General features: G+C 49.1%; 1 protein-coding gene across 13 annotated transcripts in view; it reads right to left on the reverse strand.

Moving 5' to 3' along the window:
* Positions 1 to 15,257, reverse strand: part of PPP6R3 (protein phosphatase 6 regulatory subunit 3) — a 141,962-nt gene that overhangs the window by 12,369 nt on the left and 114,336 nt on the right. For 6 of the 13 annotated variants that reach the window (XM_044260033.1, XM_044260031.1, XM_044260041.1 and 3 more), the window contains 5 exons: positions 11,573 to 11,670; positions 9,964 to 10,018; positions 8,704 to 8,834; positions 3,317 to 3,438; positions 1,038 to 1,191 (listed from right to left, as the gene is read on the reverse strand). In XM_044260033.1, coding sequence (XP_044115968.1) covers positions 1,038 to 1,191; positions 3,317 to 3,438; positions 8,704 to 8,834; positions 9,964 to 10,018; positions 11,573 to 11,670 — 560 coding nt within the window. The remainder of the gene's footprint in view (positions 1 to 1,037; positions 1,192 to 3,316; positions 3,439 to 8,703; positions 8,835 to 9,963; positions 10,019 to 11,572; positions 11,671 to 15,257) is intronic. The other 7 variants (XM_044260043.1, XM_044260038.1, XM_044260044.1 and 4 more) reach the window with 2 other exon arrangements.

Here is a 15,257-nt window from a genome sequence, read left to right on the forward strand (position 1 = left end):
TTATGTGGAGCCAAACTGCCCAAGGGCCTGAATGACACTTAACGAGGAAACGTGACCCGTGCACAAAGGTAAAGGGAAGTGAGCGGCTTCAACAACATTCCTAGGAACCAAGGGCTCGCACCCCTAGTTAAAAGAGACAGAAGAGAGCGAGAGGTGGAAACTCGACCGTCCGGTGCCAGAGCCGAGGCCGTGAGATAATCTGCGATCGTTGGGAGACAGTTCCCACGAAGCCCACTTCCGCCCCGAACCGTCGCTCGGCGCTACCCTTACAGCTGCCCAGAGCCGGCTCTCTGGTTTGCTGGACGGCAACCACGGGCCCCTCAGTCTGGGCCCCCGGCCGGCCTACTACTGGTGAGGAGTTAAAAGCACTGCTTTGCCAGAGCAGGGAAAGCAACACACTCTTCCAAGTGGGGCGGTGGAGACAAACGAAACGATGTTTAGCAAGTCGAACTGAACCTAGTAAGACCTAAAATCCACGGTCAATACTCAAATGGTGGCAGTACTAGTCAGGAAAATTACGAAACGCCAGGTTGCGGTCATCAAGATTACTGCAAGTAACAGCACTCACAGCCACCCCGTCAGGCCCCTTAACCTATGGCACCAGACTAGTTCCCAGGGAAATACAAGTTCACGTCATTTGTTAGGTTCACGAAACACTCCGCATTTTCAACGCCCCACAGAGAGGTGCCCGGCCGGAGTTCGTGGCTCCACCTCATTCCTCTCCCCCTCAATCCTGTTTCCTGCGAGCTCGGTGGGGCTGGAGAAGCCCCAGGAGTGAGCACGGGCTGCGTCACCCCCCGGGGCCACACCTCCCCCGGCTATCCGTGCATAGCCCACTGCCCACCCCAGCTCACCCTGGATGAAAGGAAGGAGGACAGAGACCGGTTTCCTTGTAATTCGTAGCTGGGTCGTGAGCTCCCCCGTGCCAACCTGGGATCTTGTGTGGCGCCACCTTCGCATCGGGAGTAAATCAAGGCGACACCCCAGCCCCGGTTCTCCTGGGGAAAGGCCGAGGGAGCTGGCACACGTGCACTCACCTCAGGGAAGACGTGAACTCTGAGAAAGCGGCCCAGCCCGTCTCTTTAGCCGGCATGGGCTCCTCCGTGCTCCAGACATCAGACCCCACAGAGTCTAAGGGAGCACCGTGGGTCGTCTCCATGGGGACATCAAAGTTGGCTGACCAGTTGGGTGCTGAAACGAGGGGAGAAATCTCCTTTTGAGAATACTTCAGAAGTTCAGGGCACTCCAAGATATTTTTCAGAAACAGACTCGAAATGACGAAGGCCAGAGTGGGGGGCGGGGCAGGGGAGGACAGGGCACCCTAACACACCGCTGGCAGAAACAAACAGCACAATCACTTGTGAGGATAACATAAGGTAACATCTATCATCTTATAAAACTGTACATTTCCTTTAATTCCTTAATTTCCATTTCTAAGATTTTTTTTCCCCAGCAGATACATCACACAAGGATGCAAAGCTACATATAAAAGAACACGCGGATTTCTCACAATGGCAAATGTACCAAGATTCTACTAACATGGGGAGGAAGAGCCGCTCCCTAGACAATCAACGTCCGCAACTTTTCTGTAAATCCAAAGTTATTTCAAAATAAAAAGTTAAAAAGAAAAAGCAGAATGTTGGATATCCAACTGCAATAAACTAGAAAACTCTAAATTAGCTTCCCAATCCAGACGTGGCCCCATTTCATACTTAGTGGCCTCCCTGCAGCCCAGGGTAGTTAATTAGCACAACATGAAGGCTTCTGGTGATGTGAGAAGAAATAACACATTCGAGGCCCAAGCGCCACCACACCCAAACCCCCGGACCGTCCGAGGTACGAGCAGTGCGCCGAAGACATGACTGGCGGCCTCAGGACGGGGCGCAGGATGGGGCTGGTGGCCAGGGGAGCCAGCCTGTGGTCAGAGGGCTGGAACCCTCAGCCCAACCGCACAGCCCACCCTCCTAGGAGGAAGAGGCAGGAAGTGAAGGGAACCACAGACGGCCCCGACTTAATCAAACATGCCCACCAACGAAGACTCCGTAAGCAACTCCAACCTCAGAGGCCCAGAGCTTCTGGGCTGGTGAACAGCGGGGACATCCCAAGCTCCGTGGGCACAAGAGAGCCTGGGCTTGGGACCCTTCCCGCCCACGTCTCTACCTCTCCCTTCATCTGGCTGCTCACTTCTAGCCTTGAAGCCTCACTGCCCTGGCCGCCAGCTGAGGCTGGATCTAACCTGCGGGTCTGTTTAAGCGTCACCTCCTCAGAGATGTGTCCCTCCAGGTGAACTCAGGTGTCTGCTCATGTGCTGTCACCGCACACCATGCTGGGCTGCACAGAGATGAGGTTCCCAGAGGAGCACCCCAGAGGCTACCGCAATCTCTCCATTTCCTTAAGGAGACTCTAGACCCCCAGACACAGGGTCTGTGCGCCACACCCAGTACACAGCCAGAGCGTGACAAAGGCATGTAGACTTGAACTGAATTACAGCGAGAAGGGCCCATTTCCTCCTCCTGAAGACAGTGGGCTGGGGAAGCAATGAGAGAAGAGAGGCCAAACCTCTTTCCCCCACGGCTCGCACTTTCCCGTCTGTCCCGTGGGGCTATGCGGGGTTACTGCTGTGGTTCTGGCCAGCTCTGGGGTGGGGAGGCCCACCTGGCGCCCAGAGCTGGATTTCAGCCTCCAGGACGGAGTCCAATAAAGGCCTTCCTGGGGAGCAAGAAGCACCGTCAGCCCTGAGGAAAGCCCCAATATCAACCCACAGAAAAATGTATTTGAATTTTCAGGAGTTCACAGGTATTTTTTAAAGGCCAGCAAATGCAAGTCTACTTAGGGAGTAGCAGGACACAAGTAAGCACTGAAGCCAGACACGTTTCAGGGTTAGGGGCTTTATAACCCCCTCTAAAGAACCTGCTTCACATGGTTTCAGCTGGAAGCGGTTTCCTCTGGTTCAGTGCATTCCCGATTCCACAAGCACAGCCCTTCCTTGTCTTCCGTATCTCCGGTCTCTACCCTGCTGCCAAGCACCCAGGCCCTGCAGCCAGAGGCTAGACGGTCCCCCACGCCCGTCCCCACCAGCCCCGTGTGCTGTGCATTTAGCCAGACCCACACTGGGGGGTGTCCACACTGCCAGAGACCCCCCATCCTCAGAGGGACAACTTGCTCCTTCCCTCAGGCTCCGTCCTAACACTTACACCTCCAAGGGGTCTCAGAAGACCGTGTTTCAACCTAACTCCCATCCTGCAGACCCAAGTGCCTTGTTTAAAAACACATTCCTAACACGGCCACTGATACAGACGAAGAGAAGATGACTTACGTTCATTCAAGTCTACCTCCATTTTATCCTCTGCACTGGTACTACTGGGTTCAAACAAGTCTTGTTTCGCTCCATCTTCTTCTTCAGAGTCTGTACTTTCTTCACTGTCTGTGCTCCCAGAGCTGGGGGCGGGGGAGGGGAAGAAGAGACCAAAATAGTTAATGCTGTCTATCTGTCACCAGCTAAATCCATGACACTCGAAGGTCATCCAATAAGAGAAACTCATATGCAGGTCAAGTGGCTCATTCCCGCCTTTTGTGCTGCCTAACTCTGCCCTTGGCTGTCGCCACCAGCCCCTGGCTTTGCGCGAGCACGTGGGATGCGTCCACAAACCTCCCAGGCCTTCGAACAGGGTCTGGGGGTGTCTCACTGTGGTGCTCATTGGCAATTCCCTCACGGCCAAGATGCTGAGCTGCTTCTCAATTCTGACCGACCACCCAAACGTCTCTCCTAAAGGCTCTCTTCTCATCTCTAGCACTGGTCAAATAACAGGTTCCTGGTTTAATTCTTTCAGAGCCCTGAGAGGCCTTCATGCACCTTCCAGAGGAGTCCTGTGTCAGGCACGTGATCTGTAAATGTCCTCCGTGAGTCTGTGCGCTGTCCCTCCCTTCTGACTAGTGTCGCTAGCTGAGTAGAAGTGCTTCATTTTGACAAAGCTGAGCTTATGAGAAGTTCCTTTCATACACAGCACTTCTGGCGTCCCAGCTCAGAAATCTCTCCCTAACCCAAGGTCACAAGGATTTTCTAGTGAAGCTTTATAGTCTGACACTTTAAGATCCATTTGAAATCCATGTGTATACATGGTAAGAAGTAGGGACTGAGCTCACTTATTTTCATACTGATGTTCACCTGTTCTAGAAAGGTCTGTTCAAAAGCCTATCCTTTCTTCACAGAACTGCTCTGCACCTCCATCACAAGTCAGCTGTCTCTACATCTACTTGTTTATACTCTGTTCCCTGCCCAGAACTACTGTCTCTTACTAATCACACGGTCTCAATTACTGGATTTTGAAATCCGGGACTGTTGTCTTCTAACTCCACTCCACGAAAGCTGTTTTGGCTCTTCTAGCTCCTCTGCATTTTCATCTCCATTTAAGTGCCAGCTTGTTGACAGTTACTAAAAAAACCCATTATCATTTTACTTGTGATCGCACCAATTCTGGATCAATCTGGGGAGAACTGGCACGTTAACAATATCAAGTTCCAAATCATAAACATTTATCAATTCTTGATTTTTCTCAGCTGCCTTATAATTTTCAGCATCCAAGTCTTACACATCTTGCCAGATCTATCCTTACATATTTAATATTTTGATGCTCCTATGAATAGGGTTACTTGGTAACTTCAACTCCAACAGTTTGCTGGAACTGTAGAGAACTACACGTCTACAGACCTAGTCCCATGCGGTCAGGCCAAACCTACTTAATTGTTCTAATGATCTTTTCGTAGATTTCAACAAATTTTCTACATTGACAATAACTGCTGTCTGTGAATAAAGATAATTTTTACCCTTTCCTTTCCAATCTAGATGGCTTCTCTTTTTCTTGACTTACTGCACTGGTGAGAAGCCCTAGCAACAATCCTGAAAAGCTGTGGTAAGAGCACACATCGTCGTCTCGTTCCTGATCTTGGGGGGCAATCATCCTGTTTTTACCATGCTGCCAGCTGTAGGTTTACTGCAGCAGCTTTAATCAGATTAAAGAAATTCTCTTCCGTCTCCATTTTGTTAAGAACTCTTAACAGGGTTAGATGTTGGATTCAGCCACATGCTTACTGCTTCATTTCCCCAAATGTCAAACCAACTCAGTATTTCTGTCGTGATGTATTATTATTGCATTTATTTGCTAAAACCACATTATGAGAGTTTCTGCGTCCATATTATGAGAATAACTGAGTCACTTTTCTTGTCATGTCAGCGTTGGTTATCAGGTCACACTGACGTGGCCTTGTAGGATGACATGCGCACTATTCCCTCCTTTTCCATTTTCTAGAGGCTTTTATAACGCTGGTCTAATTCCTGAAACATTTGGTAGAATTCACCCGAGAAGCCATCTGAGCTTGAAGTTTTTGTGTGTATGTGGGGCGTTTTAAGCTAAAAGTTCAACTTACTTAACAGATACAGGACTATCTGGGTTAGCTTTTGGGGGTGGGGGCACCTGAGCTTTGGTAGCCTGGGTGCCTTTCAAAGAGTGTCTTAAGTTGTCAGCATTACTGGCACAGAGTTGTTCACAATATTCCCTTTTTATTCCGTTAGTACCAGCAGTAATGCTGCCTGGCTCATTCCCAGTACAAGCCATTCCCTCTTCTCCTGACCATTCTGCCCAGGAGTGCACCAACTTCCTCAATCTTCGCAAAGAACAGCTTCTGACTGCCAACCATCTCCTTCCACTGCTTTTCTGTTTGCCCTACGTTCTGGTTTCTCGAGGTGGAAGCTAAGGTCATTGGTTGGAGAGATTTCTAGTTTTTAAATATAAGCAGTTAAAAAAAATTATCTTCTGAATATCCTCTCTGATTTCTTTTGTAACTCACAGGCTATTTAGTTTCCACGTACTTGGAGGTTTTCTAGAGGTCTGTTTCTAACTTAATTCCATCGGGGTCAGAGAACATGATGGACTTGAACTTTTGGAGTTTACGGAGATTGGCTTTATGGCCCAAACATGATCTCTCCTGGCATGAGGAGCTCGCGTGCGTTTGGAAACAGGGCCTGTCTTGCTGCTGTTGGGTGCGGTGTTCTGCAAACGTCCAGCAGCACCACGACAGCTGACGGTGTTACGTGTTCTATGTGTCTGCTGATTCCTGCCCACTGTCTGTCACCGGAGAAGCAGCGTGGGATCACGGGCCCAGAACTGTGATTTGTCTGCTGCTTCTGCAGTTTCCTCAGCTTCTGCTCCGTGAATTTATTTTGAAGCTCTGTCATTAGGTACGTAGACATTCTGAAGTGTTACATCTTCCTAAAGACCTGACCCTGTTTATGACCCTTCCTTCACCCCTTTCCTCTGAAATCCGCCTTATTATTAAGTATGTAGATGCTTTACCTTTTTTTTTTTTTTAAAAGATTTTATTTATTTATTTGACAGAGAGAGATCACAAGTAGGCAGAGGATGCGGGACTCGATCCCAGGATCCTGAGATCATGACCTGAGCCGAAGGCAGCGGCTTAACCCACTGAGCCACCCAGGCGCCCGCTTTTCTTCTAACCAATTTGCGTCTTTGTATTTCGGTTCTTGTAGGCAGCTATGTTTAGATCTGATTTCTTATCCAATCTGACAATCTTTTCATTTTAACTGGGGTTTGGGGATCACTTACTTAACAGTATCAATGAGTCCTGATGGGGCTGCCTAGGTTTAATGCTCTCACACTGCTGGTCGTGTCCCAGCTGCCTTTTATTTTTTTGCTCTCTTTTAGATACTTTTTATAATTTTATTTCCTCTACTGGCTTATTCACTATAATTTGTTTTGTTGCTGAGTGGTTCGTTGCTTTAAGGTGCACAACATACATCCCTAACTTACCACAGTCTATTCTCAAGTGAATCACACCCCAAAACTAGAAACCCAAATGTCCATCGGCAGGCAAACGAATAAACAAATTCAATCATTTGGTGAGTAGTACACCCACTCAACAGAACACTGCTCAACCATAAAAAAGAATGATACATGACCCAACACGGATGACTCTCAAAATAATGTTGAGTGGAAGAGGCAACATTAGGTAGGTAACGTGCAACTTATATACGACTTTAGAAAACACTAATCATTCTAAGGAACAAAAAGCAGGTGGGGGAAAGGCAATATAAAAGGGCAGGAGGAAACTTCTGCCTGTGATGGGCAAGTTCATGATCTTGACTGAGAGGATGGTTTCATGGATGTATTCGTGGGTATACTCATAGGTCCAAACTTAACGCACTATGTAATTTAAATAAATGAAATTCATTATAGTCAATTATCCCTCAGCAAAGCTGTTAAAAAATAAAAAGTTGCCTTTTCTCATCATCCTGTGTTCCTTCCGCACGTCCTCCAGATACTGTCTTCACCGCCACACTTCTCCACACCCTACCACAGTGTCGCACCACGCGAACAGAACAACGTGTGCGGACGGTCTGCCCCCAGAGCCTGGATGGCAGTAGGCAATGGCCATTCAGTGAAATCACTCTCATGAGGACCAGTATTTCATAGCAAATGGGGACAAACAAGTTTGACGAGGGCTCTGTCTTTTTATAAAAAAAAAAAAAAAAAAAAGAAAGAAAGAAAAAAAAGTTCACCACAAGGATTTGTCTCTTGCTTCCTGGTCCGGAGCTGCAGCGCGTGTGATTAGAGAGTAAGGAGCCAACATGGAGAAGATGGGAAAGTGGGCGCGAGGAAGCAGCTGGCGCTCATGACCTCCAGCAGCTGGGTCACGGAGACAAACAGTTTCTCTGGTGTGAACCACAGCTGGGGCTGCTGTAACCCACAGCGGCAGCCCTCCTGACACACGACGTAAGTGCTGGTCACACGGAGGACAGGCGGTGGCGGCGCCGTGCTCTGTTCGGCAAGGAGGAGAAACGGCCAGGGGACGGGGGCTGGGAGGCGGTTTCACTTCTCCCTGTATATCCTGTTTTCTCCGAATTGTATGCCACGTGGAAACATGACTTATTAAAAATAAATGAAATAAAAATGAAGGTGCAGCTGCTATTCGCCCGGGCACGAAGAACGTGGTGACGGACACTGGGAGAACGCGCGCTGCCTGTGCACTGCAGCAAATGTCCGCAGGCTCTCCGGCCGGAGTCCCTTCAACAAATACGAGAGGAAAAACACCCAACCGGACTAATCCCAAAGGATCCCATGGCAGGACGCTGTCTCCCCAAGTTAGAGTAACTTTTCTCTTTCCCGGGGAAGCTTTTAGTCTTTCGGGAAACCACACGTGACGCAGCTGCTGCCGCTGCTCCCGGGAAGGGACTCTCTACTCAGAGCCCTGTACGCGACTCCGCTCAGCAGCGCCTCCCACTCGGAAGAGGCTGTGTCATGTCGCTTTAGAGCTATGTCTTAACACCTCCAGGATTCTCAAGTTCATCACCTTGACTCATCCACACTGTCACACTGCAGACAGGAGTACTGGTACCAACTCTCATCAGCTAACAAGGGCACTTCTTTCTCTCTTTTTAAGTCGGCTCCACACCCAGTGCAGAGCCCAATGTGGGGCTCGAACTCACAACCGCGGGATCAAGACCTGAGCTGAGATCAAGAGCGCACAACTGACTGAGCCACCCAGGTGACCCAACAAGGCCAGGTTTGACCATGACAAAAGCACTGGTCCCTAGATCACGTAGGTACACTTGCACAGGGACGGCGTTGGGTCTCCTCGCCCTCACCTACTCTAAGCGCTGGCTATGACTGCTACTGTCAACAGACTCACCTGGACCGTCTCTGGGATTCTGGCGTAAAGGCGATGTGCTTTTCCTCCCAGATGTCCTCCTCATCAGAGCCACCATCATCAAACTGCTGTATTCTCTCCTTACAACATGCTTCAAACAAGGCAATATTTCCCTAAATAAAAATGAGAGAAAAAGAACAAAACAAACTTAAAAATCGGGTTATTTTCTCCAAAAGTTACCAAAATAAATTGCATTTTTCATTTCTTTTTAAAGATTTATTTGAGGGGGAGAGAGAAAGAGAGAGCACGCACGTGCTCATGCACGAGCGGGGAAGAGGGAGAGGCAGAGACTCTCCAGCCGGCTCGCCACTGAGCACGGGGACCAGTGCAGGGCTGGATCTCACAACCCTCAGATCAGGACCTGAGCTGAAATCATCAAGTCAGATGCTTAACTGACCAAGTCCCCCAGGTGCCCCCTTCATTTCCTTCCAAAGACAGCGCCTACCACATACACCAAAATAAAAACGTAAAAGCATCTAACGTCAGCTTCTGTGGAACAACAGACAGCTGTCCCCAAAAGAACGGATTCAAAACTTTGATGAAGTTTCCCCGAAAGATTGGATTCAAGAGGCCCACAGGAGCCTACACTGTCCTCACAGACTCCCTCTCAACCAGCGAAGCACCAGGCGGCTTCCAAGAGCTGCCCTGCCCCACCACCAGAGATGCCGTCCCGCACCAGCCCTGACAGGAGAGCAACCCTGGCTTCCTCCGCTTTCAGCAGTCCGGCTCAGCAGTGAGGAGCGCCACGAGTCGAGCAGGATTCCCACCTTGCACCGCGGCCGATCAACCGGGGTCTCTCACGCTAATCGGCATAAACATCAAGACTGTGCCCACTCAAACGACACTAATCCCACATCCCCTGCTCATAGGGCTGACCTGCTATCCGAGCCCTGCCTGGGCACGCCAAGCCGGGCCTGATCCGGCCCAAGTTTCTCTCCAGCTCACATACAGCTGAAGGAAAAGGCGGCTGGCTAGACCCAAACAGCGATCTTTAGAAGCTACACGTCTACACCGCAATCACAAGGGACCCCGGCGTTCTCAGCCCCGCCACATCTTAAACCACGGCTGCACAGAAAGCAGACAGGCCACGTGAGTGGCTGAAGTAACCTCGGCCTCCCTGGAGTGGAGAGGGGCCCCCGCACGTGTGGCTTCCCTGTGGCAGCGCACACCCTGCCCGATCCCAGCTTCCCCGGGGCCACCCCTTAGGCACCTCGGCTCGCCAGATGAAACATAAATACTTACACTTTCATTTGTATTCAGAGTAAAGTTGATGTCTGATACCCGATCAAAAGAAACACTGTAAACAAAACAGAAGTAAATGAATAATTAATTACTTGTAAACTGACAGCAACTATTCAGGAAACTTCTCAAATTTAAAATGTTTTGCACTATCATTAAAATCACCACAGGCAAAACAAAAACCAAAACCTGCTTGCATTAAATGATGCCTTTTCCTTTGGTATTAAGGAACTCACACGGGGAGGAAAAGCAGGCAGGGAGGCCTTGTAAGAGAATAAACACACCCCCAAAGCCTACCCATGAAAGATTTTCAACATCCACGGCAACAACCAAGGTTCTCTGGGCCTTACTTACTTGGCCATGAAATAGGCTATTTGTAAAGAAGAAACAAGTCAAAACATTGAAAAGTACCCAAGAGCTGTCAGTCAGAGCTTTCTCCAGGGATGCCCATATTCAAACACAGTACAGACATGCCCCCAATCCTGTAAGATGGCACAATCAGGGAGAAAGGAGGGGTAAAAACTCCTAGCCCAGGAAACGTAACTTTCTGAGTAAGAATTCTTACAAGATCTGTTCTAGTCAATCATTATTACAAGCACCCAATAGAAATTTTAAAGAGATGGATTCTTAACTAGTAACATTTACGGAGAATGGAGACAGGGGAGGCCTGGGGGCTCTGGGGTGAGCGCCACTGGGTACAGACACAAATGGCACGTGGACAGTTCTTGCTCTTTTTGGATCGAAACGAGCGGATTCCTAGGGCAGCCGAGAGCCTTTAACCCAGTGAAGCCTCCATCCACGGCAGTCACACAGCGTGTCGCACGGTACCGTCCGAGCGTCTCGCATGCTAGAAACTGCCACTGGTGACAGCAGACAGCACCGCCGGCCGGCATCAACCCACGAGGACCCAACTGTGGGCGAGGAGCCACGCAGACGCCGGGAGCAGACGTGCGCCACCAGGCAGTGCCCCGGGAAAGAAGCGGTCTGACAGCTCTGTTGTCAATGAGCTAGAATACCCCCTCGCGTAAATACTTCATTTATAAACACCTCTCCTCTCCTGAGGCCAGCTGCTAGGCCACTTGTTTTCATTTGCGTGGGTTTCCCACACATTTCTTACTCACTGGGTACAGCAGCGCTCGGTCCTGTCTCCCTGCTCCTCGTCCCCCGCCCCAGAACGAGCGGTCTGCCTGCCTTCCCAGCACCCAAGCACCCCTTACGGTGAGTCAACCAGGGCAAGCACACACAGTGAGCTGCTCCCGCCACAACAGGATGCCTGCTGCAGACGTGTAGGGACTGTGCCCGCTCCAACCCGCCGACTATAGCAGGGACTCGCTCCCCCAGCGCGACACTGGAAAGGGGATGAACGGCCAACTCTGACTACGACCAAGCTTCTGTGAGAGAGGCCAGCCCAGCGGCAGCCCCTCTCGGCGGGAGGGACACTCTCATCTCTGCTTGTCCTCTGGGTGCTTCAGTGCCTGCCAGGCCGAACGACAGGGACAGGACAGCTCAGGAGGACAGGCTCCTCTAACACAAGGATGTGGAAGAGTCCCCAGGGCCCAGGAGAATGACAATGAGGAGTGCACGAGACAGGAAAACAGGAAAATATACTCACTTGCCAATGTCATCTTGATCTGCAAACTTCTCATCGTTGAAGCCAAACTGGTCAATAAAATTGGACGTCATTTGTTGCATCTGATAATCAGAAAAGGCCTGGCAACCCCAGGACCAGTGACAGTGATATAATGATTCTAATGACATTCTACATACTATTTGCCCATTTGTGTTCCAGAAACCATCTTACTTATTACAGCCTTAGGGCTTAAAAAGTTGGTGTGTTTTTCTAAGGAAAAAAAAAAATCAAATAATTTCAGACACAATTTTCCCAAAAAAGGCAACGTTTGGAATTTGGCCCACAAGTCATTCTAATGCACACGTCACTATAAGCAATGTTAAGTGACCACTCTGTCCTCTACTGCGAATTATCTTCAGAGAGAGGTCTGGGTTAAGTCTTGCTGGAAGAGGTGATCCAGTGACATGCGACAGTCTGAAATTATAAGATGATCATCACCTCTGGACACAACCAACCTTAAGCTCAGATGCAGTAAGTGGTGACCGCCCGACCTCCCTCCGCACCTCCCACCCCTGATCCGCTAGACGAACATCGCGCCAGCGGTCGAACAGCTAGTAATCACAATCAGCACCCTACAACACAATGCTCAGAGACACTTCATTTTCTTAAAAGAAGACTTCCGTCTCAGAGGCTGGGAGAGTATGAACGTAGCTTCTACCCTACCTACCTTAGAGAGAGAGGACAAAGTTTTAACACCGATCCGACATCACTCTGAAAAGCCTACCACTGTTAAGATCCACAGAGGAACCCGTTCTGTCTCCTACACCATTTCTAGAGAGTGCCAGGCGCACTTGGGTTTTCTTGGGTGAGAAATGGGGGAATGTTAGAATGGACTTCGCAAAAATGTTGAGCTTCTGATTTAAAACAAGCAGGCCCAGCAGAGCAAGAGAAATCTCTGAGTGTGTTGTACACAGTGTCGTACAGTCAGGAGCGAAGGACAGTGAAGATAAACAGGTGCCACTCCTCATTCGACCCCAAGCACTAAATACGGAGGCAAATAAATACCAGTGTGTGTGCTGCCTTGTGGAGAAAGCTCTGGACAGACGGGAAAGCTCTTTCCTGCAGGCGAGCCCCACACAAGGGGTAAGAGCAGTAGCTGTGGCCGAACTAAAGACATCACAGCCGAGGCCACTTGCTGGGACGGAGGCAGCTACAACTGAGTGAAACCGAAGCCCCCCTGGTTCTCCTTTGGAGCAGAGCCCACAGACCCCACCCCGCACACGTCTGCTGTAAATAGGCCTCTACCATTCGTTCCTGATGACTCACTCTGGTGGCAGGGAATTATGGCATGGATAATCCAAACTGAAGATGATTTAAAAAATAAACCTTATATTTGGCTTTGGAAGGCATCTCCTCCTCAGGTCTGAAAAAAGCAGCATCTAGTTTACCAAGAACCGAAAACCTCACTGTTTTCTACCGCAAGAGCCCCACCGCCCTACCTGCTCACTCGCACACTTCCATGCCATCCCCTTTCCTGCCCACAGAAGTGATACTGTCTGCACATGGGGACCGGGGGCCACCCTCAACAGGAGGGCACTCGGTAAGGCGCATGCGCACCAAGGCTGAGCCACGGGAGTATGGCTGAATGGAGAAGGGCAGGGACAAGTTCTGCCAGGCAGGGCTGGCAGGGCTGAGTCTTGGACGTATGAATGAAAAATTGGACATGTAGCACTCATATTCATAAAAACCAACAAGAAAGAAGCCAATAAAATAAAATAAAATAAAAAGAAGCCAATACCCCTGAATTGCATTTTTATCTTTTATAAGGTAAAGTGGGACGTGTGCCGCCTTCGAAGACATGGTCAAGAACGAGGAAATCATTCTTCTGAGCAAGCGGCGAAAGCCGGGCTCTGAGTTTATTTACAGATTAGAAACGGTCACACAAGGGAACAGGTCCCTCCCCAGGTGTTCTGTCTGATTCTCTTTTTTTCCCTTTTAATTTTTTTGTCACACTGGTGTTTGTATTATGAATCTTTGGGTACAAGAGGAAAGAAATGTTCCCAAAAGTGTTTCTTTAAATGCTCCATAAAGAGCATGCAAATACTAAATACATTACAAATGTATATGTGAGTACACATACATACGTACAAATATCCATACATATGTACACACATACTTACACTGTCTGTCTCCCTATCTACTCAGTCATCCACCAGGGGAGATATATAGCCACTGGCAGACCCAAGTAACTTCCATGCAGTAACACAGGCAAAAGAAAACCAACAAACTGTATTCCTCATAAGTCTATTATGGCTTCTAGGAAGATACAAGTTAGCAAAGAACTGAATTCAGTTTTCAAAATACAATTTTTACTAATAAAGCAATCAGACCTTCCAAGAGCCACATTCATGAAGACTGTTACTGTATTGTACTTAAAGCTATAGAAAAACTACTCTGGACATGAAGAAATATAAGTCTGGAAAGTACTATATGGCTGTATAATTATTAAAAACTTAATTATTAAGAAAAAAAACCCCAAGCCCACACTTCCTAGAGCCACTGTCCTGGCCAAAGCCAAGGACTGTTCAAGTCACTGACAAGTGACCCTACCGCTTTATTAAGCAAATCTTTTTGGAGGTGCCACTCAAGCGACAGAGAGTCCTGGTGTGCCCCATCTCTGTGACCGCTTGTGAACAAGCCTGCTTGGCCGGGGAGGGGGGAGAGGGGAGGGGAGAGCAAGGAGGAGGGAGGCAGGGGAATCGGGCCTCTAGAGCCCATCTGCAGCAGTCAGCCCTAACTCTCCAGACCCAGGAAGAGGAACACTCTTCACTCTTTCAAAGCGAATCAGAGGGAAGGAAGAGTCAAACACTTGAGGTGAGGACACCAGAAGGGACAGAAGACAGAACCAAATGGGCTGGGGCGGGGGGCACAAGAGCCCTGAGGCATTCCCAGAGCCAAGTACAGCCCCACAGGTGACACGGTCAGGTGTCCTTGTTAAATGTCCTGCCCTAAGTCTCCACACTCAGGTTTTTACCCACATGAGACCTAACCAAATGTGAATGAGAAACTGTAATGGATATATATAAACTAATATTCTAATTATAATGGAGAGCATAAAATTCTTAAGTTAACTTAAAATTTATCTTCTCAAATTAAAAACAAGTGGTTTGGAAACACATTTCTTATTTGCAGAATGATCCATGACGGATTTACTCTAGCTTTACTAGAGGCCTGTCCAGCAGAAAGGACTGACTTTTCCTACTTCGGAGTGTCCCACGAAGTGATGACCGCCACGAGACGGCAGGTTGCCGAGGGGACTTCTGGGACGGGGACAGCCACAAGTGCATGTCAGCAGTCAGTCAACCCCCAAAAAAGGCAGAAAAAGTGTCTCCCCGCAACAGCCATGGAATCAGATTTCATGAGAAGGGAACCCACTCTCCAGGTAACTAAAAGTAACTACTCCTAGATGAAATCAGCCGCCCAGGGCTCCAAGGTTTTGGCTTATTTACAAAGGGGTGTCAGGGCATTCTTTTTCTTAAAGCCGTGTCCTCAGGTTCAGGATCACCCTGATAACGGACAGCTCAAACCCCCGAGCTTCAGCCCAGAGGCGGGGCAGCAGCGCTGGAGTTCCTACCAGGCCAGGCCAGGGGCTTCAGTGGGGGAGAAAGGTTAGGGTCCACGGGCTTTCCAGGCTAAAACCCGAGAACTCTGGGGTCAAGAAAGAGGT

This window comes from Neovison vison, chromosome 7 (genome assembly GCF_020171115.1).
Source record: "Neovison vison isolate M4711 chromosome 7, ASM_NN_V1, whole genome shotgun sequence".
Lineage (NCBI taxonomy): Eukaryota > Metazoa > Chordata > Mammalia > Carnivora > Mustelidae > Neogale > Neogale vison.